Source organism: Mustela lutreola, chromosome 9, assembly GCF_030435805.1.
Source record: "Mustela lutreola isolate mMusLut2 chromosome 9, mMusLut2.pri, whole genome shotgun sequence".
Taxonomy (NCBI): domain Eukaryota; kingdom Metazoa; phylum Chordata; class Mammalia; order Carnivora; family Mustelidae; genus Mustela; species Mustela lutreola.
The window spans coordinates 64515635-64543570 of record NC_081298.1 but is presented as its reverse complement, the minus strand read 5'-3'; the positions used below and the strand labels follow the sequence as shown (position 1 = coordinate 64543570).

General features: G+C 39.5%; 2 protein-coding genes across 17 annotated transcripts in view; one reads left to right on the top strand and one right to left on the bottom strand.

The window, feature by feature from the left end:
• The window catches only part of CHST10 (carbohydrate sulfotransferase 10), a 31286-nt gene extending 26525 nt beyond the window's left edge, over positions 1–4761 (bottom strand). For both annotated transcript variants that reach the window (XM_059134516.1, XM_059134515.1), the window contains exons 1-2: positions 4540–4761; positions 2532–2606 (exon numbers count right to left, since the gene is read on the bottom strand). The gene's annotated coding sequence lies outside the window, so the exon portion shown is untranslated. The remainder of the gene's footprint in view (positions 1–2531; positions 2607–4539) is intronic.
• Positions 4762–4889: 128 nt separating this feature from the next.
• NMS (neuromedin S) overlaps positions 4890–27936 on the top strand; it is a 47865-nt gene continuing 24818 nt past the window's right edge. For 6 of the 15 annotated variants that reach the window (XM_059134497.1, XM_059134510.1, XM_059134511.1 and 3 more), the window contains exon 1: positions 4890–5112. In XM_059134497.1, the coding sequence (XP_058990480.1) occupies positions 5067–5112 (46 nt within the window). In that variant the 5' untranslated portion in view covers positions 4890–5066. Of the gene's footprint in view, positions 5113–14375; positions 14401–18950; positions 19167–22438; positions 22641–23684; positions 23914–27936 lie in introns of all 15 variants that reach the window. The other 9 variants (XM_059134508.1, XM_059134502.1, XM_059134513.1 and 6 more) reach the window with 5 other exon arrangements.

The following is a 27936-nucleotide window of genomic DNA, read 5'->3' as shown; positions in this document are numbered from 1 at the left end:
AAAACTAGTAGCAAAAGAACATCATATCTGTCAAGGAGCATCCTTTGATGCTACGGTAAAACAGCTTAAGAAGGTTTAATTAGAATCAAAGACCTCCATCACTGTTCCTACTTACTCTTCTTTCTAGCCCTCCTACCTATAGGTAACTAGATTGTGTAGAATTAGGATTTGGTCTGACCTTGGAAAAATCATAATAATTTGCCCTATTTATTTGAACAAAATGAAAGGCATTCCAAATTCCCTTAGGCCCAGCCCCTCTAAACCCACCCCACTAACTGCCTTGTTTGCCTGAATATACCAATTCTCCATGGGGTTTGCCTCCTGTACAAAGATGACACCCTCAAGGCTCATGATTTCTGTGTGCAGAGACTGGGGCCTGAAATGAACAGTCCTTCCAACATGGCTCTGCCAAGGGCCACTGCTCTTCCTGCAGCCCAGTGACAAATGCCCTCTAAAAAGCTTGACATTTTCTGTAATTAACTCTCCTTTGTTCAAGGAGCCAAGACAACTCCCAAGTTACCTCTTGCAGCTAATGGTGGCAAACCTGAGTGTGCCCCAGGCCCCCTGTTGGTCATGGTGTGCTGCCCTGTACTGAGCCCCTGGGGCCCCCAGGAGTCAGCATACCTGTCTTCTGAGCTTTCCTATTTCCAGTCATTAAATGAGATTTTTCACTTGGAGATGTCAGGTTCTGAAACCAAGCCAGAGGGCTGGGCTCTTAGAAAACCCACAAGTCAGAAATGATGGTTAAGGTGGTTTTCCTTCTTACGGGGAAAGCAGGGTTAGGGAAGCAAAAATATAGCTGAACCTACCAGAAATCTCAGTCTTTTTTTTTTTTTTTTTGGTCCTCTAAACTAAAGAAGACAGCACACATTTTCATGTTTGTAATGACTAACAATGGATTTGGTTTGGTATTGTTACCATCTTCTGGTGCAAATTCTCTCTCCTCTACATTTTCAAAAAGATGCTTGTAAATCCACTTTGGTCAGCTGCCAATAATATTTCTGGCAGTGGCTTTTCCTTGTGTTTGAGCTGTCCTCCAAAAGCACAAATCAAAACCTTTTTGGGTTTTTGCTGAAGAGCTTGACTTCCACCTGCCCTGTTCTACTTTTGCTATGCATACTCACTTATTAAAAGTTCTGCAAAGTTCTGTGGTAAATAAGCTTATTTAATTGTTTAAATAGCTTTTCTCCAAATGTCTGTCATTCATTCAGCATTATTGACCAAGTGCCCACTTTAAGCTAGGAGTTGTTCTAGGCCCTGGGGATATGGCAACATATATACACCCTGCTCTCATGGTACTTCTATAGAGGCAGACAGGGAAATAAACAGAGCTGTTAATATATAAGATTACACAAAGTAAGAAGGGCCATGGTTAAGGGGAATCTTGAGAAGAGACGGAACAGAGTGAGGGAAATCCTGCAGCAGCTTGGTCTGTGTCCCAGGGTTCCAAAAGCAGCAAGGAGACAGTGACCCTCATGCCGAGTAGCCCAGATAAAGAATCCTGTCAAGGGTCCTTTACTGAGCTGGAAACTCCTGGATCCCCCACCCCCACACATACATAACCCAGGGAAAGAACCACGTATCTTGTGTTCAGTTTTTAACATTCATTCAAAATACAGCCAGGCACTAAAGGAAACTTCACAAAAAAAGCCTGGTAATGCACGAGGAGTTGGTAGCCCTGGGGTGGGGGATTAGCAAGAAGGGAAACTCAGTAGTTAAGGGCTAGAGCAACCAGAGACATTCTATAATCAAACTTTCCGTATCTTTGGATTTTGAACTAAAATGTTACCACCTAATCAATAAAATTATTAAATTACAACGTGATAAAACACTGCAAGTGAATTTATAAAATATGTAAAGTGCCACGACACTCATGGTGATTTTTAAATTCATAGGGTTTCTTCAATCTAAGTTCAGGAACTTTGTCTACTTGGTCATAATCATTACAACTTACTGTCTTAGAATAACTGATCCTCCTTAGTTATCAGCATGGAAACACACTCCTTACTCTGTCCAGCTGAAGGATGTATCTGAGATTAAGACACATTCTCATGGGAGTGCCTGGGTGGTTCAGTTGGTTGAGCCTCTGCCTTCAGCTCAGCATGATCTCAGGGGCCTTGGGGTCAGGATCCGTGCTCAGTGGGGAGTCTCCTTGTCCCTCTCCTTCTGCCCTCTCCTCCTCCCCTGACTCATGTTCTCTGTCTCTCTTTCTGCTCTCTCTCTCAAATGAATAAATAAAATCTTAAAAAAAAAAAAAAAGATTCTCATGAGTAACAATAATGAACAATAATAAACTTCCTGGGGTTATCTACATGTTAGGCACTGCTCTTAGCAAACCAAAGACACCTAATCCACAGCCTGGGAGGATGCTTCTACTATTATATTTAAGAAAAGATTTCTAAGTATAAGTGTACACACTCCTATTTAAGAATTTTAAATTTCATAAAATCTCCTTATAAGTAAGAGGCAATGAGATCAGTGAATGACATGAATCTCAAATAACTAGTGAGCTCACATTCTCCTTCACATACCTTCTGAGGCCTGGGATCCACATTTGCTTGCAGTATTTGCTTTGCCTGAGATTCCTGGTTCCTCCCGTCACTGTACTGGAAAATTAAAAAAAAAAAATAAATAAGCACCATTAGAAGTGATAAGATTGACCTACTTAGTACAACTTGGTTTACACTTGGGAAATAGTTAACCATTTTGATTATTCAAGTGCATTTTGCACAACAGGTCTCTTACAGAGGTGGGTTATACCTGGAATTCCTGGCAAATGAATAAATATTCTAAAAGTGCCAAAAGAGATACGTGTTTAAAAGACTTTTCCCTGTAACTTCAAAGGAAAAATGAAATAAGTTTTGTAGCAAAAAGAATTAAATATGTTTGACATTGGGTAAAGAATTCCTATACAGGATGATGGGATGATGAAATCTTCCAATGCAAGATGTTCTCTGGATTTTGAATTTCTTTAGGCTTTAACACCCTGGCAAATTCTAGCCAAATGACACATCATGAGTGAATAACTGGAAACAAGCCGAACTTGTGGAATTAGAGAGATTACAGATTTAATAGAGTCGGCTGGCAAAATAAACATACAACTCATTTAACACATAATATAGCCCAAACTGCCTGAGATACATGTAGCACAGTCTAGCTGTGTTTCCTTTTACTCTGAAAAGCTCAGTGTTAAAACTAAAAGCAATTTCATGTTATGCAGATGGAAAGATTAAGCTTTATGTACTCAACATTCAGATTCTTCCAGACCTGTATCAGAAGAAAAGACTCTTCATTTCTGCAGTCTTGAAGGTCTTGAATTCATCCCTCTCGTTTCTATTCTGGCTCTCTCCCACCTTTTTATTGTCTAACCTCAAGCATTTGAATACAGATCTGAATATACCTGCAAACTGCCTAAGAGATTGCCTGATTCATTCTCTCCTTTGTTCAATTTTGCAAACCCTCCAGTTTTCATATTGGGCAAGGAAAGGATTTTTCTCTCAGGTATTTCTTTGAGATTCTCTTCTTTGGGGTCAAGAACAAAAATGGAAAGATTTTTCTTTCCATCTTGAAATTCCAATTTTGAGCCAAGATGGACTCATCATTACAGTGGTAGAAAACAGAGAAGACTATTTTCTCTCCTTGTATCTTTTCTTTTTCACCCCGACCCTGAAAATTTCAGAGTGAATAGGTACTGGAGATCATCAGCAAGGGGACCTAAAGTGAGCTGCCTAATTTTAAGAATGTCTGAGACATTTCTCATCCTGGCAGTTAAAACTGACCAATACCCAACTCTTCATGGCCCAAAGCCCCAGACTCTCTGGGTGTTTCAGACAAAAAAGCCCTTTATGACAGTCCTCCCCCTTAGCTAACCAGACAGAACCTGGCTGCACTGCTTTCTATTCACTGCCCAGCCCTTTCCTGCCTTCAGAGACTTGGAAAACAAAAACGACAGCTTTTGGAAAACCTGGTTCATCTTCCCAGCCAGAAGTGCAGAAATTTATACTTGAACCTCCAACTTCTGACCAGTCTCTCGACTGTGAAAATCAGGGCTGAGGGCACTCTGCAGCCTTTCTGGCAGGAAACAAGCATTTCCAACCATCCTTTCCCCTGTCACCCGCCAAAGACATACTTAACAGTGCACTTAGGAAAGGGTGTACACGTTCCTTCTTCCCTGCCCTCTCTCTCTCTCTCTGCATGTTCTTTGCACCCGAGAGGAACATTTTCTTCCTCTCTGCACCCAATCACAAATGCAAAGTCTCAGCCAAAAATGAAAGAAGTAAATTACAGATCACCAAGTATCTATCATTTCACCGGTCACACCACCGCGCAACAAGGACGCCGCCTTATTGCATAATTAACGTGATGGAGGTTCTTCTCATTAATCCCACCAACTAGAGAGGTGCTCAAGTCACCAAAACACACAGGGATGGTGCTCACAAAGAAACGCCGATTCGCCCCGTTTTCCCACCCACCCGGGATGGGGTGGGGGCCGGGGCCCCGGGGTCTACGAAACCCACACCCGCCAGTCCCAGAGCTCACCCGCTGCGGAGCCCGAGCTCGCCGGGGTCCTCTAGCCCTTCCGCGCCGCTAGCCGCGAAGCTCAGCCCGGACCTCGCGGGCCCTGGGGCGAAGCGCGCGGGGTCCTGGCGTCCCGGGAGCGCGGGAGGCCCGCCCCGCCGCCCGGAGGCCTGGGCGCCGCCACCGGCGGCCTCCGCGCCGCGGCCCGCCCGGCCCGGGATGTGGCGGCGGCGCGCCGGAAGGAGAAAGCCCCGCGCGCGAGGTCCTCTCGGGGTGGGGGGGGCGGGCCCGCCGCCGCCCCACGCGGCCCCCGCCCGCCGGCCAGCGCGCGGCCCTGCCGAGTGTGCGCGCCTCCGCCCCCGCCGCCGTCCTCCGCCCCCTTCCCTCACCGCGCGCGCGCCGCCCGAGGCCGCGCGGGGAGACGCGGCCCAGGGGCTCCAGGACTCGGTTTACCCCCGCGCGTTTCCGTGGTCTGATTGTGCGCCCAGTCCTTGTGCCTCTCGTCTTCCCCGCCGTAAAGAAACTCCATCCCAGGAAATTAGAGAGAGATGTGCGGCCGAACCAGATCCCGCCAGGTCTGCATTCAGAACACAGGTACGATGTTTGAGAATAAAAAAAAAAAAAAAAAAAAGCCCAAACTTGGAAAAATGAAGAGAAAAAAAAAAAAAATCCAAACTTGAAAAAGGCAAAACTGCTTGAGTTTGGGGTACATCCCAGCATCTTCGGATCACCCTTCTTAGTAAACGCAGGACCTTCTGTTCTTTTCAGACCCCCCTCAGCTGACAGTCTAGGGGATGTTTACTGTTGTCTGGGTGTAGTTGGTTAATGCACAGCTGAGAGAGGCCAGAGCAGTCCCCTGCCCTATAGCGCTGTGCCTTCTTAACCTGCAGAAGTAAGACGTTGAGGTTTTAGAGCCTGGTAGAGAAGGCGGTCCCAAAGTTTGGGGGGGGGGGGGGTTATTGCCCTGGAAAAGGTAAACTAGTTTTGTTTTGCTGTAACCTGCATGCTTGTTAACTCCCTAGTTGTATCCATTTAGCAAACGAAGTAGTATAGATATGTGAATGCACACATAAAATTTGTCAAGCTTTCAAGGAACCAGGTGTTTTTGTTTTTTGTTTCGTGTCTCTGTGTGTGTGTGTTGTGCTGTTTTTTGCCTACCCTGTTGGTTCCCTTCTTAAGAAGTTAAACGTACTATGGATGGGGTACCCCATTTCAAAATTTCACTTTTAACATGGTTACTGACCCTTGTAGCTTCAGGACGGCAAGATGGTTTACTTGGTCTTTTGCTCACTCATCCCGGTATTTATTCAGCCCTTTCTCTGGGAGCTATGGTTGACAGGAGACCGTTTCCTTTTTCCTTGAGGATTTCAATGGACACACAGACACGGGAGAAACACAATTAGTAAGTTTGGAGCTCAGATGAGACAGAACATAATGCAAGGTTGAAGGGCCCAGGCTCTGGGAATTAGGCCTTGCAGATTCATATCTTTACTGCACCACATACAGATTGTGACCCTGTCAAATTCTTTTATTGTTCTTTGCCCCATTTTCTTCAGCTATGAAGTGAGGATATGGTACTAGAGAATGTTGGAGATAATGCATTGAAAAATGCATAGCACAGTTCTCTCCCAGTGGTAAATATTATGATAAACTACTTTTATTGTTATTATTTATTTATTGCATTCCTAAGGTGCTGTTCGAATATTAAAAAATACAGTTCTTTTTAGGGCTTCCATATTGGTGACTAAAGTAACTGAGTATTTTTCTCTCTCTTTTTAAAAAGATTTTATTTGTTTATTTGACTCGGCGCAAGCGCAAGCAGGGGGAGAGGCAGGCAGGGGAGAAGCAGGCTCCCTGCTGAGCAAGGAGCTCAGGACCCTGGGATCATGACCGGAATGGAAGGCAGCTCCTTAACTGACTGAGCCACTCAGGCACCCCTAACTCAGTATTTTTCTTAGTGTATTTACCAAGTTATTTTAGTTTTTTGTTTGTTGTTTCTATAAATGGACTTCAGGAAAGTATTAACATTTAGTCTTTATTCCCGGAGGATAGTTTGTAATGTAGTGGTTCTCAAAGTGTGATCCTTGGACCCTTTGGTCTATAATGTCAAGACTGTTTTCCCAGTAATGCTATGGCCTTGGTTGTCTTCACTATTTAGACATCTGTCCTAATGGAACAAAACTAATGGTGGGTGAAATTGATGACACCACCAAACACTTACAATAAAAACAAACAAAAAATGTCACTGAAGAATGCCCTCCATGAAGCGGTCATACCCTTTGGAACAGGATGGGAAGTATACACAAGGCCTCCTGCTGCATACCAAAAGTATGGTGGTTGTCTGGAGGCAGAGCTCTTGGGTGATGGTTTGCAATGTCTTTTTTTTTTTTTTTTTTTCCATGGAAGAACATTTTTTCTTGAAAGAAGAACTGACAGACAAACTGTGGTTACACAGTCTTGGGTATTTGGCAGACATTTTCTCCAAAATGAATTAAATGAGCCTGTCACTTCAGCAAAACAACTGATGGTATCTGTTACCAGTGATAAAATTCAGGCTTTCAAGTGAAAATTCAAGCTTTTGGAAAACCTGTGTCCGCCACTAGGAGTTTGACAGCATCCCAATATTTAACAGTTTTTCTGATAAAATCAGTGGTGATGCTAACAACTTTTTCTTTCATTATTTTTTTCTTTCTTTCTTGGTATATTGTATGCTGGTAGTTTGTGGCTCAGTAAGAAATATTTGTCCCTTTCCCGGGTTCCTGAGGCAGAGCTCCTGAAACTTTTGTAATTTCCTCTGAATGATGGAGTGAAAGGAGCATTTTTTGTTCTAATAGGTGGCTTTGTTTCTGGTTCCTGACACAAAGCTCCTAAAACTCTTGGAATTTCCTGGGTGATAGGAGTATCTTTTGTTCTAATGAGGCAACTCTTCTAGCTAGCTTCAGATGGGGACTGGTCACTGCAAGGACAAACCTTGATTAGAAGCCAAGGACTTTCAGCCCCACCTTCACCAACCTGTGGGAAGAGTTGAGGGGCTGGACAGTAAGTTAATAATCGATCCTGCTGATGTGATGAAACCTCCATAAAAACACTTAAATGACAGGATTTAGAGAGCTTCCACATTGGTAAGCTCATTGAGGTGCTGGAAGGGTGGCTATATAGAAAGGGCCTGGAAGCTCTGTGCTCACAGCCCCCCATAACCTGGCCTAGGAATCTCTTCCATTTGGCTGTTCCTGAGTTGTGTCCTTTATAATAAATAAGTAATAATAAGTAAACAGTTCCCCTGTGTTTTGTGAGCCATTCTAGTATAAACAAAAGTGAGAAGAAGGTGTTGTGGGAACCTCTGATTTGTAGTCCTAAATTGGGGACCCAGTATTTGTGACTAGCGTCTGAAATGGGAACATCCTTGTGGGACTGAGCCATTAATCTTGTGGAGTTTGACGCTAATTCCAGGGAGTGTCTGAATAGAATTGAATTGTAGGACATTCAGTTAGTGTCTGGAGAATCAGAGAATTGGTTTTTGGTGTTAGAAAACACCTAGGCTGATGAATTTTAATGTCACAGAGTATGAAAGTTCATTGACAGGGTTTTAGATTCCATATCATACTAAACTTTAAGAAACTATGACTTGCTGAGTTCAGGTTTAGTATTAAAGAAAAACACTCAAAATTATCTGAAAGATTAAAATACTTCTTCCTTTTCTACTTATCTGCATGAAAAAGGATTTTCTTCATATGCTTTGTCCAAAATAACATTGCAACAGATAGGTGCAGAAAGAAGTATATGAATCCAGAAATCTAGTAAGCAAGACGTTAAAGAGATTTGCAAAAAGATAATGCTAAATTTTTGGTTTAGATAATATAGCTATTTTTCCTTAAAGTATGTTATTTATGGTACCATATGATGGGAATGTTATTATTTTCAAGTGAGTTAATAAATAAATGTTTTAAATTCCTTAGTTTTAATTCCTGAATCTGTAAGTTAAGATAGATATCCAGATGAACAAAAGCTCTTTGCATTCCTTGATAATTTTTAAGATTGTAAATGAATCTTTAGATCAAAATACTTGAGAACTGCTGTACTAAAAGAAACCCAGATTCTTAATGGTAAAAGAAAAATGTACCAGATTCTTTCACCTTCCACAACTACCAAGTGTATATCTTTAAAGTCAAAGCTGGAGATGATACTATGAAATAAGGGACGTTAACCACTGACCCAAAATATTACCATCTGTTTGAATCAAATCAGTGAAATAAGCAAATAGATACATCTATTTCTCTAAACCTAGGTGTCCTTATGGGGATATGGGTTATATATGAAGAAATATCCTATGAAAGTAAGAATTTGCCAGTTCCTCTGAGCATTCTATGGTAATAAGATTTTATAAATTTCTCTCCAGTACTTTGTTTTGGCCTAAGCACAAGTGGACTTGGGGTCCAAATGTTAGGTACATTGTTTTTCTTCTTACCACTTTCCCGTCTTCTCACTATGCCATAGGCATTGTCCATGTCAACCCAGGCAGGAGACAGTTCCCACAATACTGGCTGTCCCCTTCCTGAGCTCTTATCTCAGTGTTCACAACTGACACCAGCCACTCACAGGCTACTTGGGGTTTTCTTTTAAAGAATGTGTTTGGATATTATTTCTCAGCCACCCTGGACTGTAAAGGCAATGAAAAATTGCATACAGAAAGCACACATCCAAGTTCCTTTCCCGAATGCACTGAAAAATTGCACTTGGCTCCCTTGGTGGGTATATGAGGAGAGTAAAAATGAGATTTTTAAAAATGGAGTCAAAGTGAGATTCTTTTCCCCCCAGGCTGAGGCTTTAGAAGAGCTGTAGTGGCCACAATCAGGCATCTCTATGTAGCCCTAGAACTGTGAAATGTTCAGTTACTTAGAGGGTTCTCAGTAGACATGTTGCAGAGAGGTAGGGATTATTCAGACCCCCAGAAGTTGGTGTCCCTTTCCAATTTATAGCTGGCCCTGTAATTCAAAGGTTTTTCATTTGTTCGTCTGTTTACCAGGGGGCAGTGGAGTGAAATAGGCTGGATTCCAGGCTCTGACCCTCAGAAAACCTCCAGTGAGTTTATTACAGTCTTTATGAGGGGTGGTTTTGTCTTGTTAATAGTTTCTCCTAAATTAGCTAAAATATGATAGGGCTTCCCATTAGAAAAAATTTGCCAAGAGGATTTGTTTCATATTTTAATTCTGAGGCATTTTTAAGACCTACATTTTGAATTGTTGAAAATATATTTAAATATGATTAAAATGAGGAAAGCCAAAGAGATGCTGGACTTTTGAGATGGGAAGGCACACCCCACTGTTAGACTACATTCTCCATGTAATTGGCTGAAGAATAGGAGATTACATTGTAAGTAAGGCAGCTATCCAGAGTAGGTTTGGGCCCTGGACTAGGCCAACAGGATGTACACAGAAGTTATCTAAGCCACCATCTTAGGGCTCACCATTAAGAACATGCCAGGCGATCCTGAAGTTTTCTTCCCCCAACATGTGCCCCTGGAAGGCAGGCATACAAAATAGAAGCAGCTGTGATCCCTGAGTCACCATTTGGAGGAGAGCTGCAGTACCTGAATAGAATAAGATGAGCACAAAATCAGTATTCATTGTGGTAAGCCAAGAATAGCTCAGGGCATATGCCTTATGTAGCACAGCCTATCCTAACATAATATTCTGGTTAAATGACGAGGACACTGAACTGAAAGTTAGGAGACTTAAGTTGTGTGAAGTTGAACTATGAGAAATTGCTGGTAATTGTTCATTTTTGATGTTCAAGAATGGCACGATTCACCCTAGTATTTCCACCTCTGTGATCAGGTAGATATGCAACATTGAGTAATCCACTAATACCTTCTGTATCTCATTTTTCTCATCAAACTTCAGACCTCATAGACATCTATGAAACACTCCACCCAATAACAGCAGAATACACACTTGTCTCAAGGATACATAGAACATGCTCCAGGATATATATGCTGAAAGCTAAGCTACAAAATAATCCTTAATAAGTTTAAAAGGGTTGAATTTATACAAAGAAAGTTCTCTAACCACAATGGAATTAAATTAGAAGGCAATAACAGGAGGAAATTTGAGAAATACACAAAATTAAATAATACAATAATGAATGGGTCGAAGAAGAAATTAGAAAATACTTTCAAATGAATGAAAACAGAAGCACAGCATACCCAAACTTATGGGAATACAAAGGAAGCAGTACTCAGAAATTTATAACTATAAATGAGAACATTAAAACAGAGAAAAGATCTCAAATTTAACCTTTCACCTTATGAAACTAGCAAAAGAACAGCACACTAAACCCAAAGCAAGAAAAAGGAGGGGGATAATAAATATTAAAGTGAAAATAAATGAAAAGGAAAATAGAAGAAAAATGGAGAAAATAACAAAACAAAAAATTGGTTTTTTTGAAAAGAAAACAAAATTGATACACCTTTTTCTAGACTTACCAAGAAAGAAAGAGAGGAATAAAATCACTAAAATCAGGAAGAGAGGGAGAACATTACTAGCAAACTTATAGAAATATAAATGATTATAAGTGAATATTTGAACAATTGTAAGTCAACAAATTAGATAAGCTAACACAATGGACAGATTCCTAGAGAGACACAAACTACCTAGAATTGACTCAAGAAGAAAATCTGAATGGATTCAATCTCTTCCGAGATTGAATTAGTAGTTTTAAAACTTCCTGCAAAGAACAATCCAAGCCCAGGTGATTTTACTGTTGAATTCTACATTTAAAGAAAAATTAATGCCAATCCTTCATAATTTCTTCCAAAAAATAGAAAAGGACAGAATCCATCTCAACTCATTCTGTGAGGCCAGTATTACCCTGATACCAAAACTGGACATAGGCATCACAAGAAAACTACAGACCAATACCTCTTATAACTATAGACACACACATCCTCAACAAAATAAAAGCAAGCTGAATCCGGCAACATATAGAAAGGATTATACACCATGACCAAGTGGGATATAGCTCAGAAATGCAAGATCACTTCAACATTTGAAAGTGAATTAATGTAATGCAACCATGTCAATAGAATAAAGACAAATCACATGACTAACTAGAAGCAGAAAAAGCATTTGACAAAATTCAATTCCCATTTATGAGAAAGGCATGCACTAAATTAGGGAGAGAATGGAACTTCTTTAGCCTGATAAATGGCATCTACAAAGCCCCACAAATAGCATCATACTTATGGTGAAAGACTGAAAGCTTTCCCCCAAGATCAGGAACAATACAAGATGTTTTTATTGTTTCTCTTATTATTTCTACTCAACATTTTACTGGAGGTTTTAGGTAGGACAGTTAGCCAAGAAAAAGGCATAGAAGTATCCATATTGGAAAGGGATAAGCAAAGCTATTTCTATTTTAGATGACACACTCTTGCATACAGAAAATCCTAACAATTTCACTGAACTATTAGAACTAATAAATGAGTTGAACAGAGTTACAGCATGTAAGACCAACCTACAAAATCAATTGTATTTTTATAGATTAGCAATGAACAATCCAAAAATGAAATTAAGAAAACAATTCCATTTATAATAGCATCAAAAGTAATGCAGTTCTTACGGATAAATTTAACAAAGGAGATACAAAACTAAAACTCTGAAAACTATAAACATTTCAGAAAGTAATTAAAGAAGACCTAAATAAGTGTAGAGACATCCCATGTCCACATATCAGAAGATTTAATACTGTTCAGATGGCAATACTCTCCAAATTGACTTGCAGATTCATTGCAATCCTCATCAAATTTCCAGCTGGCTTATTTGCAGAAATTGGCACTGTGATCCTAAAATTCTCTTCGAAATTCAAGAAACTCCAGAGTAGTCAAAACAATCTTAAAGCGTCAGATCAAAGTCAGAGGAATCACTTCCCAATCTTAAAACTTACTACAAAGCTACAGTAATCAAGAGAGTGTGGTACGAGCATAAGAAGAGACATAAAGATCAATGGAGTAGAACTGAGAGTACAGAAATAAACTCTCACAGTTATGGTCAATAGATTTATGACAAAGTTTCTGACAATTAATGAACACAGAATTTTCTCTTCTACCAATGGTGTCAGGATGACTGGGTATCCATATGCAAAAGAATGGATTTAAACCCCTCCATCATAAAATATTCAAAAATTAACTCAAAATGGATGATAGACCTAACTGCAAGAGCCAAAACTAAAAATCAAGCAGAAAAATAGGCATAAATCTTTGTAACCTTGAGTTAAACAATGGTTTCTTAGTTATGACACCAAGAGCACAGGGTCAAAAAAAGAATAGCTAAGTTGCATTTCATCAAAATTGAAAAATGTGCTTTAAAGAATGCTATCAAGAAAATGAAAAGACAGTCTATAGAATGAGAGAAAATTTCTGCAAATCATGTATCTGATAAGGACTAGTATCTAGAATATATACAGAACTTCTCCAAATCCATAACAATAAGATAAAAAACTCAATAAAAATGGGTAAAGGATCTGAATGGACATCTTTCCAAGGAAGATATGCAAATGGCCAATAAGCACAGGAAAAGTTTCTCCACATCATTAATCAGTAGGGAAATGAAAATCAAAGTCACAAGGAGATACTGCTAGAATGGCTAAAATCAAAAAAGATGAAAACAGAGTTGTGGAGAAATACAACACTTGTACATTGCTGGTAAGAGTATAAAATGGTGCTGTCACAGAAAACTTGGCAGTTCCTGAAATGTTAGACGAGAGGTTACCATATAATCTAGCAATTTCATTCTGAGGTGTATACCTGAGAGAAATGAAGACTTTTAAGTGTACACAAAAACGTGTACGTAAATGTTCACATTGCTATTTATAATAGCCTAAGAGTGGAAACAAATGTCCATCAAATGATGAATAAACAAAATGTAGTATATCTATACAGTACAATATGACTTAGAAAAAAAAAAGAATGGAATGGATGGACCTTAAAAACATTATGCTAATTGAAAGAAGCCAGATACAAAGGACCACATATCCTATGTCCAAAATAGGCAAGTCTATAGTGACAGAAAGTAGAATCGTGGTTGCCTGGGGACTGGAGTAGAGGTCAGGAATTGGGAGTGACTATTAATAGAAACAGGGAATAAAAATAATCTGAAATTAGATTGTGATTGCTGCACAACTCTGTGAACATACCAAAAGCCATTGAATTTTTAATGGATGAGTTTTAGGGTATGTGAATTATAGCTCAATAAAAATGTTAATTTAAAATGTGGATATGTAATGATTTAGAAAAATATATTTTTCACATATATTGTAGTTCGCTTCATTGTCTGTATCTGTTGAACAGAATGGTAGGTGGAAAAATGCTCAGCTAATACTTAGATGTGATTTCCAATCTGGTTTTCATGTAGTCTGGTAAATCACTTAACTTCTGAGCCCCAGTTTTCTAATAGGAAATCAGACTGTTATTTTGAATGACTGCTCTGTTCCCCTCCAGCTCTAATAGCCAATTATTCTATGGAAGCCAGATCTGAATCTGTGAAGAGTTGTTGTGGGGGATATACATTTATATCTGGGTTTAAGTCCTGTAACGAAAATAGCAAAGTGTGGAAGGAAAAATGTCAGAAGCATTCATCTAAGAAGAAAATAATATGGAAAAACAAGGAGATTAAAAAAAAACAAGTAATTTTTTTTTGTGTATGTGGCATACGGTTACATAATTAACTATCCATCCAGCTGGTTGAAAATATAATTACTATTTTCTTTTCAGTCATTGCAAGATGGGACCTACTTTTACCTCTCTTAGTTATGATAAGAAACTGCCAGTTAAAATAAAGTTACTGTTCTCTTTTTTTATATAGGCAATGCTTCTCAGAAGGCAACATGGTAAGTAATGTAGTTCTAGGACGGCCCTTTGAAAAACTGGTCCTCACTTCCGATACTGAACTTACAAAGCATGGAAAAATGTAGCATTCTCAGATAAGATATGTTAATAACAGCATACATAGGCTGAGAATATCAAGAAGTAACAAACTCCTGAAGTCTTATGACTAAAGATTGTTTTAGGATTGTTATCAGAAAAACTCTACGTCAGGTGGAAAATTGGAAATTCACCACACATCTGTTTTATTTTCGTTACCATCCAAATCTTCCATTAGTAATAAGTTAGGGAGGTGCATTGATTCTTCAGACCAGGAGAGTACTACTTGGTTCCCATCTACTACTGATTCTCAAATCTTGCCGATCATCAGGGAGATGTATTAAAAATAATACAGGTCAGTGGCTCTGTTCCCTAGGGATTCTTTCTCAATAGGTCCAGGTAAAAAGACTAGAGACCCTAATTTTTTTTTTTTAAGATTTTATTTATTTATTTGACAGAGAGAAAGAGAGCATGAGCAGCAGGGAGGAGCAAGAGGGGACAGGAAGAAGTAGACTCCTAGCCGAGCAGGGAGCCCCATGTGGGGCTCGATCCCAAGACCCTGAAATCATGACCTGAGCCGAAGGCAGACGCTTAACCAGCTAAGCCATCCAGTTGCCCCTGAAGACCTTAATTTTTAAAATCTTCTCAGATGACTATGAGCTATCAAGTTTGGGAATACTTATCAAATCAAGGCCTTGAATTACTGGATATCCTTAGTACTCAGAGCCCGCAGACCGTAAAATACTATTGATGGAGGACTTCAACCACCTTCATTTTGACCTCAGTCTGTATTTTCTAATTGATTAATTTATTCTTTCCAGCTTATCTCTTAATTCAGGCAAAAGACCTAGCAGGCAAAGCATCCCATGATGGGAATGGAAACTACAGCTGTAGCAATAGCTACTGCCATGTTGCCGGCAAGGCCGCATCTATTTGACTCCAAAAGATGATGATCAACCTGACTTTTATTGCCCCAGCATGTACCCACTGACCTTTGTCCCACATTTTCCTTACGTAAACCTCGAAATATTTTCAGAACTTTGGAGGAAGTCTTTGAGATGATAGTCCAATGTCTACCTAGTGTTTGCCTCACTGAGATAAATTCTTTCCTTCTTCCACTGCCAATCATCTCTCTGCCTTTGGATTTTATCAGTTGCAAGTGGGCTGAACCTGGTCCATTCGAGAGCCAGGTGCTACTGCATCCTTGTGCCCCAGTTAAACTATGTTAATTTCTATTTAATTTTGGGTACAGGACAGAGAAACACTGTATTAATTGTACCAAAACTCTTTATGAAGTGAAAATAGTAATCATGCACCCATACAATTACATACCCTTCCTTTTTTAGCACCACATTCAAAGTTTTAGCCTAAATTCTGTTTCCAGAGTCTTAAGAGTCTACTAATTCCCTGGTAATGACAGCAGCATGGAAACAAGCTGCCATTATTAACCTATGCTCATGATCTTGATTGCTTGAAAACTCTTAGGATTGAGTGATTCAAGACACACTGAAGAATACTAGTGTTTTATTTGTATTTTCCATTTGGTTAAAATCTGTTTTGTTTCCTCTTCCCTTAATTGACTCACTCATGACTGGATGTTTAAATGTTCCTCTTCAAAGTTTTTGACAGAGGATAGTTCAAGGCATTGGAATAGACTATTGCAATATATGTGTTGCTTACAATTAACTTACCAAGCTTTGAAAATTCTCTGATCTGAGAGGTTTGATAATTCCCTCTGTCTTGAATTCACTTGCTTTGTATACCTGAAGACCCAGTTTCAATACTACATCATGGTGGTAAGCCTTTTCTTTGTTAATGGAAATTGGTAATCCAAATTCAAGTTAGAATTCAGCCACATTTGGGGCCATCAAAGTAATTTACTGGAGATGACAGTGGGGTGAACAGATGCCTTGTCTGCGTGAGTACAAGCACAGCCAATAACAACTACATGACAGCCTCCTTTTCATTCAAATGGCTGGCAAATTTCTTTTGCTATTAGTTATAAGAGGCAGATATGGATGTTGGTGATACCCTAGTTCCTAGTAGAAGTTAAGAAGAAGAATGTCTTAAGAGGGGCTACTGTTCCCAACTCTTTATTGAGACTCTCTTAAAGGCCAGTAATAACAAAATTAATTAATTTATAGACATTTATCAGATACTTACTATGTGCCAGGTATTACACAAATGCTGGAGATCCCTAGATGAATAATAGTAATCATAGCAAATATTTATGTAGTGACTACTACATGCAAGCACTGTTCTTCTGACTGCACATAGCAAACTATTAGTGGGTCACAAAATCAATTTAGTGCTTCAGAACCATCATTTAAAAGAACATAAGAGAATTGAAGTAACAGGGTGGTTCCCTCATATTAAGATGATAGGTCTTACTGCCAGCTGCACCCAAATGGGCCATTTTGGCATGAACGTTATTTTGAGTTAAAAGCGATCAAACTCCAGCAGATTGAGGAAAGTTTCTATATCTCCCCATTTACTGCCTGCTAGTACAAGGAAGAGAGCTATCAACAGAGATTCTTCTTGACCTAAGAATGTTATTTGCATAACAGGGCACCTGTGAAGGGCGCCTCGGTGGCCCAGGGAGTTGAGCCTCTGCCTTTGGTTCAGGTCATGTTCTCAGGGTCCTAGAACTCATATACTCATGTACATGAACTCTCATGAACTCATATACACTCATATAAGTGTCATGTTGCCTCATTGTCTTTGGAATTTCTATGTCCGTGTAGATTTCCCATGTGTACACTACTAAATTTGATTTTTTCCTGTTAATCTGTGTCAAGTCAACTTGATTCTTAGTCCAGGTAGAAGGATCTTGAAGGGCAGAGGAAATTCTTCCTTCTCAACAACAGTAAGAATTGGTTTCATAAAACTTTTATTTCATAAATGTAAGGGCCTATTTAGCCAGAGTGGCCCCACCTTGGTTGAACAGCCATTTTGTTGTTTATGCAGTAAAACTTAAATTGACCCTGCCCCCCCCCCCCAGGGGAACTTATTTAAAAGCAAGTCCCGGAAACTAGTCCCAGGTAACAAAGCCCAAATACAAGGGTGGGTCAGGCCAGGTAGAGATAACAGCCCAATGCAGGGATGAGTCGGGTTAGGTAGAGACATTCAGTCAGTAAAGCATGCCTACCGTCTCCCTAGCTACCAAGGAGTGTGGGCCCCACCTTTTGGGCACCAATTCTCACCAAGGTGTTAGACTAGTTCAGATGTCTACTATAGGGTAAATTTAATTCAATTGGTCACTTACGTGTGACCTAGCATGACTGTGCAGCTTCCTCTGTGCTTTGCAATCTCATTCACCACCTGTGTGTGGCCAGGCCCAACCACATGGCCTTTGCTCTATAAAAGTTAGTCTGTGAGGCAGGGAGGGGTCAAGCTCTCTGTAAGAGGCGTGGCCCCGGCCTATTGGTTTGATTCTCGTTGCTTGGTACGAAATAAAGCTTTGCTTGACCTTTGCTTTGTATCAGTATCGCTCCTTTAATCATGGACCCATTATTGGGGAACCCAACAATAAACACATACACATATGCATCTATGTCCAGTGGGTCACAATATAAAATGTATTTCCTATTGTTTTGGTCAAAACAGTTATAAAGTCACTGATCTAGAACATTATTATTAGAAGCATTAATATGCATTATTTATAGGTTCAATTTTTAAACAGACATAAGACTATTCAGAATTTTTGTTTTATTTTGTGTAGGTTGGTTGAATTGGAGTAAGTTGGTCTTTTGGTTGGTTGCATTTTGCATTTTTTCCATTTCATCTAAATTTTCAAATTTATTTGCTTGAAGTTATCCATAGTACCTTATCTTATCTTAATATCTGTGGAATCTACATTAATGTCTCCCTTTTCATTACTGATACTGGTTGTTTGTGTTTTCTTTCTTTTTTTCTTGCCCAGTCTTGCTAATGTTTACAATTTATTATTAATTTCTAAAAATGTGTTGTTTATTTAAATTGATTTTCTTGATTTTTCTCTCTTGCATGTCTGCTTTCTATTTATTGATTCCTGTTTTTATCTTTTTTCTTATCTATTTATTTGCTGTTCTTTTTAAGATAGAAGTTTAGATCATTTATTTTCAACTTTTGTCTTTTCTAATATTTACATTTAAAGGTATAAATATCCCTCTTAATACAACTTTGGTTACATTCTGTAAGTTTTGCATGTGTAAATATTACAGGTCATAATGAGACGGGGAAACTGAAAGACTCCATAAAAAAATCTGCTTTTTGCTCCTTTTCCTGCTTCTGTTTAGGACCTGCACCCTCATTTCACACATGCCTCATCATGCAAATAGTGTATGTCCTCTTTGTAAGGGATAAGGAGTTAATGATTTCTATAGAATAGGTAACATCCAAGGAAGGGCCAGGTGAGAATGACTGGTCAAGACCACTCGTATTGTGTATTCTAGACCACCAGGTACTAGACATCTCAATGGCAAGGGCCCCTGTCTCCAAGGAGTAACACTTGGGCCCCTGTTTTTGTTGTAACCAGGTCTTGGATGCTTGAGAGGACACATAAATGAGGCTACAATCTTCAATTAAAAAACCCCAGACCCAAACAAAGATCAGACTGATGCTCCTTTCCTTTTCAAGTCTCCTGGATGCTTCATCTATATCTGCTCTCTCTGTATGTTCAATAAACTCTGCTCTCACTTCCTGCTTGCTTGTGTTTGATTATCTACACTTTATGAAGCCAAGGACCCTGCAGGTTGGTCTATCAGGACCCCCTCTGGGTCCCTGTACCTGGCCTTCTAGCGTCAATAATCCAATGCTTGTTCTGTTTGATTTGTTCTATTTAATTTCTTTCATTTTTTTACTTAAAATATATCTATCTAACAAAACAAATTTTGGCATCGAATCTTAGGAAATGGCTTTGATCAGGAGAGTGTGGGATGACCTGATTAGGTGGAGGCCAGTAGCACAGGCAGTAAAATAATTCACCCAAGGTAGAACTAAATATAGAGAGGCTTATTGAATACCTTGTAAGGGAGCAGTGGACAGAACCGCAAAGAAGAGACTATCTGCCAGGAAGCAGTGGTAGAGGGGCTGTAGTTACCAGAGGGAGTGAGGAGGTTTGGGAACATACGGAATTTTACGTTTTTGGTAACTATGCTTGGTTGTAAGTAACCCATTGGTCAGCTAGGGTGTATGGCTTTTTTAGGGTGGATCACCTAATGAGCCTGTTGGCATTCAGCTTAGTGGTCACTGTGAGCCCCATTAGGTTTCCAGTGCTCAAGCCTGCTGCCTAAAAGTAGCCTCTACAAAGAGCACATTTTGATTCTTCCCTGCTTCTCTAAAATCTGTGAGAAATAACATTTCAAACTTGTTTAAAAATATGAACTATTAAGTGTTGCTTCTTCTTAACCTCTTAGGGCAAATAAGGACATGACAATGATCCTCTTTTGTCTTAATTCATAAAACTCAATGTATTTAAACTTTCTAGAAAATGAAAATGCTAAATATTATAGTCAGGGCAAAACGTAAAGATATCCCATTGGAATTACAGAGTTTTGGATATAAAAGCTTACTTTCATGGTAACAACTTCTGAAGTCCAGTAATATCTGTAAGAACAGCTTTAAATATATTTATTTATTTATTTATTCATTTATTTGAGAGAGGGAGTGTACATGTATGATTGGGGGGGAGAGGGAGAGAGAATCCTTAGCAGACTCCCTGCTGAGTGAGGAGCTGGCCCTGGGGCTGGATCCCAGGACCCTGAGATTATGATCTGGCCCAAAATAAGAGTCAGTTGCTTAACCAACTGAGCCACCAAGCACCCCTGTAAGAATAGTTTTGTTATGCTAAACAATCTGTTTACCCAGAGGTGGGGAGACAAACAAGATTCTGCTTTCTTTTCTTCCTGCGATGTCTCTCACCCATAGCTAGAAGGGTCTGCATTCTCAAGGCTAAATACTGGAATTGCATTAGCACTGAGAGAAAAAGGCAACCCTTGGAGGCTCAAAACTTATAATATGAAAAGAGGGTAGAATAGAATTATTAGCAAGTGGAGCTGGTTTGTCTCAATAATTCTGAGTCATTATCTCATGTATGGAATGCCCCGTAAAGAACAGTTTTACCCTCTGATAAAGATAATAGAGAATAGGGCACCTGGGTGGCTCAGTGGGTTAAGCCGCTGCCTTCGGCTCAGGTCATAATCTCAGGGTCCTGGGATCAAGTCCAGCATCGGGCTCTCTGCTCAGCAGGGAGCCTGCTTCCCTCTCTCTCTCTCTCTCTCTCTCTGCCTGCCTCTCTATCTACTTGTGATCTCTGTCTGTCAAATAAACAAATAAAATCTTAAAAAAAAAAAAAAGATAATAGAGGATAGTCAGAACAAAGACAGGCAGGGCAAGGAGCGCCCTGTCCTAAGAGGAAGCTACCCTTAAAAGGAAAAAGACCCCATCCTGTTAGTCTGCCACCCTGAAAGGAGCCCTCCACCCTTTCCCACATGAACAACTACCTCTAGATAGATGAGCTTGTGGACAAATCCTGATTGGGTGGGATGATGGAGGGTTAATCAGATTAAAACAGCTCGCCAACAATCTCATAAAAACCCTGGACTTAGAAACTCTAGCAGCAATCCACTAGGGTCCCCTTCCTCGTCTGGAACCTTTTACTATCCCTCAATAAACTCTCCATTGCTGCCTACCACTCTTCATCTAGTCTGCCTCTTCTGGGCACTAAAGGAAATCCTGAAACAGATACCACTTTACTCAACTCACCAGTGGGATTAAACACTGGCCCAGTTAATTGCAGTACAAAGTTTTTAGGAAGCAGCAGGACATGATCTTGGTTGTTGGAAGTCAAAGTATTTGCTTCAGAAGACAACATTTTGCAGTTCCTTGATTCAGTAATTCCATACCTAGGAAGAATTTGGTCTAAGGAAATAACTATTTATGTGTGTGAAGATTTAACTATAGGGATGCCCATGGTAATGTGGCTTAGAATTCTGTAAAAACTTAAAAAGCCTAGGTATTCTCAATTAGGTAATAGAAATTCATCATATTGGAATATGATAAAGCCAAAAATGCTTCTGTTGAATATATCATGATACAGAAAACATCCGTACTATATTTTAAAGAGAAAAATATCATATATGATGTGATTCAATTTTTATTATTTTTTTTAAAGGGCACATGGCACATTATATGTTGTAAGCACTGACAGAATACCATAAGGAATAGATATATGATGTTGACAGTGGTTATCTCTTAGAGTGAGGAATATGGGTGATATTTGTCTTTTGGGTTCTCTGCAGCTTAAAATAACTTCTAAAAAAAAGTCCATGCTTTATGTTTGTGATACGGAAAAACAGAAGCGATTGCTTTATAAATTGCTTTAGAGCAATTGAGAGATGAATGAGAATTTTCTGGTATCTGACATTGACTGACATTTTAAAGTGTTTAATTCCCTTTTTTTTTTTTTTCTTTTAGCGAGAGAGAGAGAGGGCAGCACAAACTGGGGGTAGGGGAGCAGAAAGAGAGGGATAAGCAGACTCCAAGCTGAGCCCAGAGACCCATTCAGGGCTCAGTTTCATGACCCTGAGATCATGACCTGAGCTGAAACCAAGAGCTGGACACTTAACTGCCTGAGACACCTAGGCACCCCAAGTGTTTAATTCCTTTTGAATTACCTTCTCTGTAGGCCTAGATAAGAAGGTATTTGACAGATTGTTAATCATAATTATGGTTATGGAAGGTAGAAAAATCTGGTTATTTCCATCAGAGTCCAATCAGAGCAGCATACCAGTAGGAGTGATAGAGAATATAGGATTTATTATAGGAATTTGGCCTTACACCATTGTGGGAGCTAATTAATATACAGAGGTTGCCTCTGTATCTAGAGCTGGGCCTCATGTCAGTAGGGAAGGCTGTGAGGAAAGAAAGAGCATGAAATGAGAGAGAGCAGGGACAAACTGGAACCCGCAAGAGTGAACTAAAACCCATATCAGTCTTTCACCACCTTCATTCCTTTGACTTCAGTGATGACCTGAAGAAGATACTCGTGCCCATTGTCACAAAGCTAATGTGCCCCTGGCAGGAGGGAGAACACCCAGAAGTCTGAGGAGGAATGCAGCTGGAGCTGGAAGAGCTGAGGGTCTGGCTGCTTCCTCACACCAAGGTGGGGGGAAGAACCGCAGTCTCAGTCATGGTCTGCAACCACACTCGACTCTCTACAAACCAGGTAGAGACACACAGTTGATCCTTGAACAACATGAGTTTGAACTGCATGAGTCTACTTGCATGTGAATTTTTTTATAATACAAAACTGTAAATGTATTTTCCCTTATGATTATCTTACTAACATTTTCTTTTCTCTAGCTTACTTTATTATAAGAATACAGTATATAATATAATACACATAACATACAAAATATGTATTAATCAGTGGTTTATGTTTCCATAAATGCTTCTGGTCAAGTATTCATAGTTGATTATTTGTAGTTACGTTTTGGGGGAGTCAAAAGTTATGCAGATTTTTAAAAAAGATTTTATTTATTCATTTGACACACTATGTCCTCTATTTGCTACTAACCCACTGGAGGGCCATGAGCAAGTTGTCTATCCTGTATGGCTCTCCAGACTTCTCCAAGATAATAAAAAAAACAACACTAGCCCCTTTTTGCTTTGGATGTATATAGGGGTAAAGATGAGACAGACTAGACATAAAATTATTGGGTGAATGTTAGGATTAATTTTGTATCATCATTTTAAGTTGTTTTATGTTCACTTTTCTCTGACATAGACCTTTCCTATGGATATACTGCTCACTGTTAAGCATGAAATATTATGCTGCTCAAACTAGTCAAAGAAGATAAAGGCCAACTCAATATTATAGATATACTGCTCACTGTTAAAATGCATAAAATATTAAGGTCTGATACACAGGAACACATGTATATAAGCCGAGAATAGCTCATAAGAGTATGTCAATAGTCCTAACAAACAAATGAATACCTTGAAGTTTTCTCCCCAGTGGGAAACAATGATAATATGTCTCTTATCTGTGTACTAAAAGAATAACTCACAACTCTCTCCTCCACCCAGTTGCAAATATATAGCAAGCAGTCATCCTTTTATAGTAATGCTGCTCACTGAGCCTAAGTCCTACCTGTTGTCATGATTGAATCACTACTATGTGTCATCCCCTGTCCAAATGGCTTTAATACATATTATTTCATTTTCTCCCTAACTCTGCAAGATAAGTCTATATGTTTGTATCTTACAGATGAGATAATGAAGACTCAGAAAAGTTAAATGATTTTCCCAAGGCCACAAAACTCGTAAGTTGTATAGCTGGAAGTTTTGTCTGGTGCCCAAACCTAGGCTTTATCTTCAGGACTCAAGTGTGGTCCACACACCAGCTGTACCAGCATCCGAGAGCTGCTGGAAATGTGGAATCTTAGGTCCTATCTAGACCTACTGGATCAAAATCTATAATTCAACAAGATCAGCAGGTAATTCGCATGCACCTTAAAGTTTGAGAAGTGCTGTTATGCATACAACACTATTCTGCTCTATAATGGTGTTGGGAGACCAAATACGCTTATATTCAGTGTTGAAACTAATTATTTGCTAAGCTAGATAGGAAGGTGGCTTTGTTGATTTTCAGTGGTTAACCTAAGCTTCCAGTACAGCATCTGTTTCTCCTGTGTGCTTGGAGTAGCACACCTATTACCCAAATTTATGTTGAGGTTGATTGAAAGCTCCATGGACATAAGCAACATGGTGATTGAATTCCTTTTAGAGAGCTGTCTGTGATCTTGTTCTTACCTGTTAATATGGTGAATTATCTAAGAACTTGCAAATGGAACAGGCCACTAGAAAAAAAAATTAGTCAAAGAAGATAAAGCCCAACTCAAGAAATTATTTAACCCACCATTCTTTCAATCCCCAAATCCTGAGGGTATTTGAATTTTAAGAGGAGCTTGGAAATCAAATGAATCTATAACAGATTGATTATTGGCTGCAGCATATATTTCTTGAGAAGATGGATACATATTCTTTGTGTCCTTAGCTTGCCTCCATTAGCTCCAGGCTCTGTATTTTTATCTACATTTTTATCCTAGTAGAACAATAGTATCCGCAATTGACACCTCTCTTCTCAAGTTTAAGAGTAGCCTAAGAGTAGAAGACCCATTTAGCTTGCTACTGTGGAATAGTTACCAAAGGAAGTTATTTTCATACATAACCAACAGAGATCATGCCAACTTTCATACAAGGAGCACATTTCCAAATAATATCTGTACAGTCCTCCAGGCTCTGGCTCCCTCCTATCTTTCCAGTCTCACTTGGTTCAGCATTTCCTTGTCATTTTCCTTTTCATCCTGGCTGCACCAGCCCAAATGAACCCTCTCCACTGTACTAATTCCAAGGCTTGCTTCTGATTCTCTTTCCACCTGAAACATCTTCTCTCCCACATTTCCTTTTGCCCCAGACCTACTCATTCTGTATGTCAGATGTCAGCCATGACACAACATCTTTCTTGGTCCATGTTGGCTAGAAACTCTGAACCCCAAAGGGTTTATTTTCTCCCCAGTGGGACACTTACCACTTTCTGTCTTTACATAATATTTCTCTGAGACTTTCCCTGGCCTGGTAGACTGTAAAGACTCTGAAAGAAGGATCCTTGTCTTAGTGCCCAAGATTTCTCCACAAATGCCTCGTACAATACCTAACACACCAGTCCTCAATAAATGGTTCCTTTCTTCCTTCCTGGCTGATAAGGTTAAATACCTTTCATGTGCTTAACTGGCATCTGTATACCCTCTTCATCGAAATGACTCTTCAAATCCTTTGCCCATTTTCTAACTGGATTTTTTCTTATTGTTGAGTTTTGAGTACTCTATTTATATGTTAGATCTTTTGTTAAATAGTCTCACAGATCCCTGAGGCTCTGCTCTTTTTTTTTTTTCCCAGTCTATTTTCTTTCTGTTGTTCTGATTGGATAATTTCTATTGTCTTTTTTCCGTTCACTGATTATTTCCTTTCTCCCCTCTGTCCACTGAGTTTTCAATTTTGGTTATCACGTTTTTCAGTTCTAAAATTTCTATTTGCTTCCTATATATATCTTCTATTTCTTTTTTGAGACTTTCTGTTTCTTTATTGAGGCTCTTTTTTTTTTTCATTTGTTTCAAGTGTGCTAACTATTATTAATTCATAGCATATATATTAATTTGTACTTGGATATAAATTCCCATCCATTCCATTATAAATATGTTCTCTCTGACATGGCTTGTCTTTAAATTTAATTTATAACATATTTTATCATATAGGAGTTTAACATTTTTATTTTATTTTAGTTTAGTTTAACATTTTTGTAACAATATAAATATTTTATGCCATCTTTTTAAAAAAGATTTATTTAGGGACGCCTGGGTGGCTCAGTTGGTTAAGCAGCTGCCTTCGGCTCAGGTCATGATCCCAGCGTCCTGGGATCGAGTCCCACATCGGGCTCCTTGCTCGGCAGGGAACCTGCTTCTCCCTCTGCCTCTGCCTACCATTCTGTCTGCCTGTGCTCGCTCTCTCCCCCTCTCTCTCTCTGATAAATAAATAAAATCTTAAAAAAAAAAAAAAGATTTATTTATTTATTTTAGAGAGAGAGAGAGCGTATGTGTGCATGATTGGCGGGGAGGGGCAGAAGGAGAGGGAAAAGGAAAACAGGTTCCCCACTGAGCAGGGAGCCCAGCGTGGGTGCCCTATCTCCTGACCTGAGTCAAAACCAAGAGTCAGATGCTGAATTGACTGAGCCGGCTAGGCACCCCATCCACTGTCTTTATAAAGAAATCATCTTTCTGTCACCTAATAAAATGTTATGACATACTTTCTTTCATTGTTTTAAAATTTCTAAATTTCACATTTAGATATTTAACCTCCCTGGAGTTTATTTTGATATGGTGTCAGGAAGTATACAACTAATTTGTTTCCTTGTAGAAAGCTGAGCAAGGCCAGACCACCGTTGCTGGTGTAGGACAGGTGAGAACGGTGATCTCACTTAGCTTGGGTTACTTTTTCTCTTGTTTATTATTGAGCCAGTCAACAATCAGGACAAAGGGACACAGAGCTTAAGGACACGCTTTTGAGGAAATAGCTCTCCAAAATTTCCTTTGTCAGTGTGGAAGTGCCTCTGAATTTTGGTGGTCTCAGCAGCCTGCAGGGAGGGAAAAGTGCCAGAGGCTATAGAATCAAGGCAGCTTGCCTTTTATATCACCTTGGAAATTGAGAGGGCTTTGGTGGGGCGTGTCGCATCAACACTTAAGGATGACCCTGTGGTATCATAAAGATATGGTACAATGTGAACGTTCTATTCCATTTCAAATTGGGCATCCTTGAAATTACAGTGCTAGGAGACAACCCCCAGCTCCACTTATTGACCAATCCTTCCCCATGATTAGTAACATTTTCCACACCAAATACCCCTTATAGACAATGTCTGTGAATACAATAGATAATGTAATATAATATAATATAATACAATAGCTAACAGACAACTTCAAATGTTGGCCATCTTGATTTTGGTTTGTGGATTCTAAACATCAATATCCAAATGCTTCAGAGTTGAAGTGAAAGGAAACTAAATCCTCATTTTCCTTTTGATGACATATTCCAGGTTTTAAAGATTCATAACACCATCCAAAGCCTTTTTATACAGATGCCTAATGGTATGACATGGGCTTAAGACTTGGATTTGTGCCTTCTGATAAATATAGTGGTGTCACATATTATAGTGGGTAATTATAATTGTAATAATTCTGTAGCCTTCCCACAGTAGGGAACTAAGTCAGTCTATGACTTGGTCACCAAACTCTCCACAAAGAAAATTATTAACATGAGTAGTGAAGGAATCAATGTGTGGTTATAGTCCAGTTTAATTTTTTTTTTAAGATTTTATTTATTTATTTGACAGAGAGAGATCACAAGTAGGCAGGGAGGCAGGCAGAGAGAGAGAGGAGGAAGCAGGCTCCCTGCTGAGCAGAGAGCCTGATGCGGGACTCGATCCCAGGACCCTGAGATCATGACCTGAGCCGAAGGCAGCAGCTTAACCCACTGAGCCACCCAGGCGCCCAGGTCCAGTTTAATTTCCTATGAACTGATTGCTTCCTTAGTAATGGTCAACAGGTCCCTTAGTGCCTTTTGGGAAGCATGCTCCTATGGAGTCATAATGGATAATAAAAACACAGAATCCTGAGGAAGAGCATCGTTACAGGGTATTAAAATATGGCTCTGGGATGAAAAAAAATCTGTGACAGCTAATAGGGAGATGGAGCATTGTGAGAATTATTCATAGTAGGTCATAAAATGGAAAGGCCAGGATACCCACCAAGCAGAGCAGCCAGCAATTCTTGGGTATTGTTTGCATAATGCTTCTCTAAATGGCAAATTGTACTCATCAAAGGCTTCTCAAAACTTTCCATTCACCAGGGCTGCTTAGGCAAGTGCACAAACGATATTTTTACATGTACAGATGGCTATGCACAGAT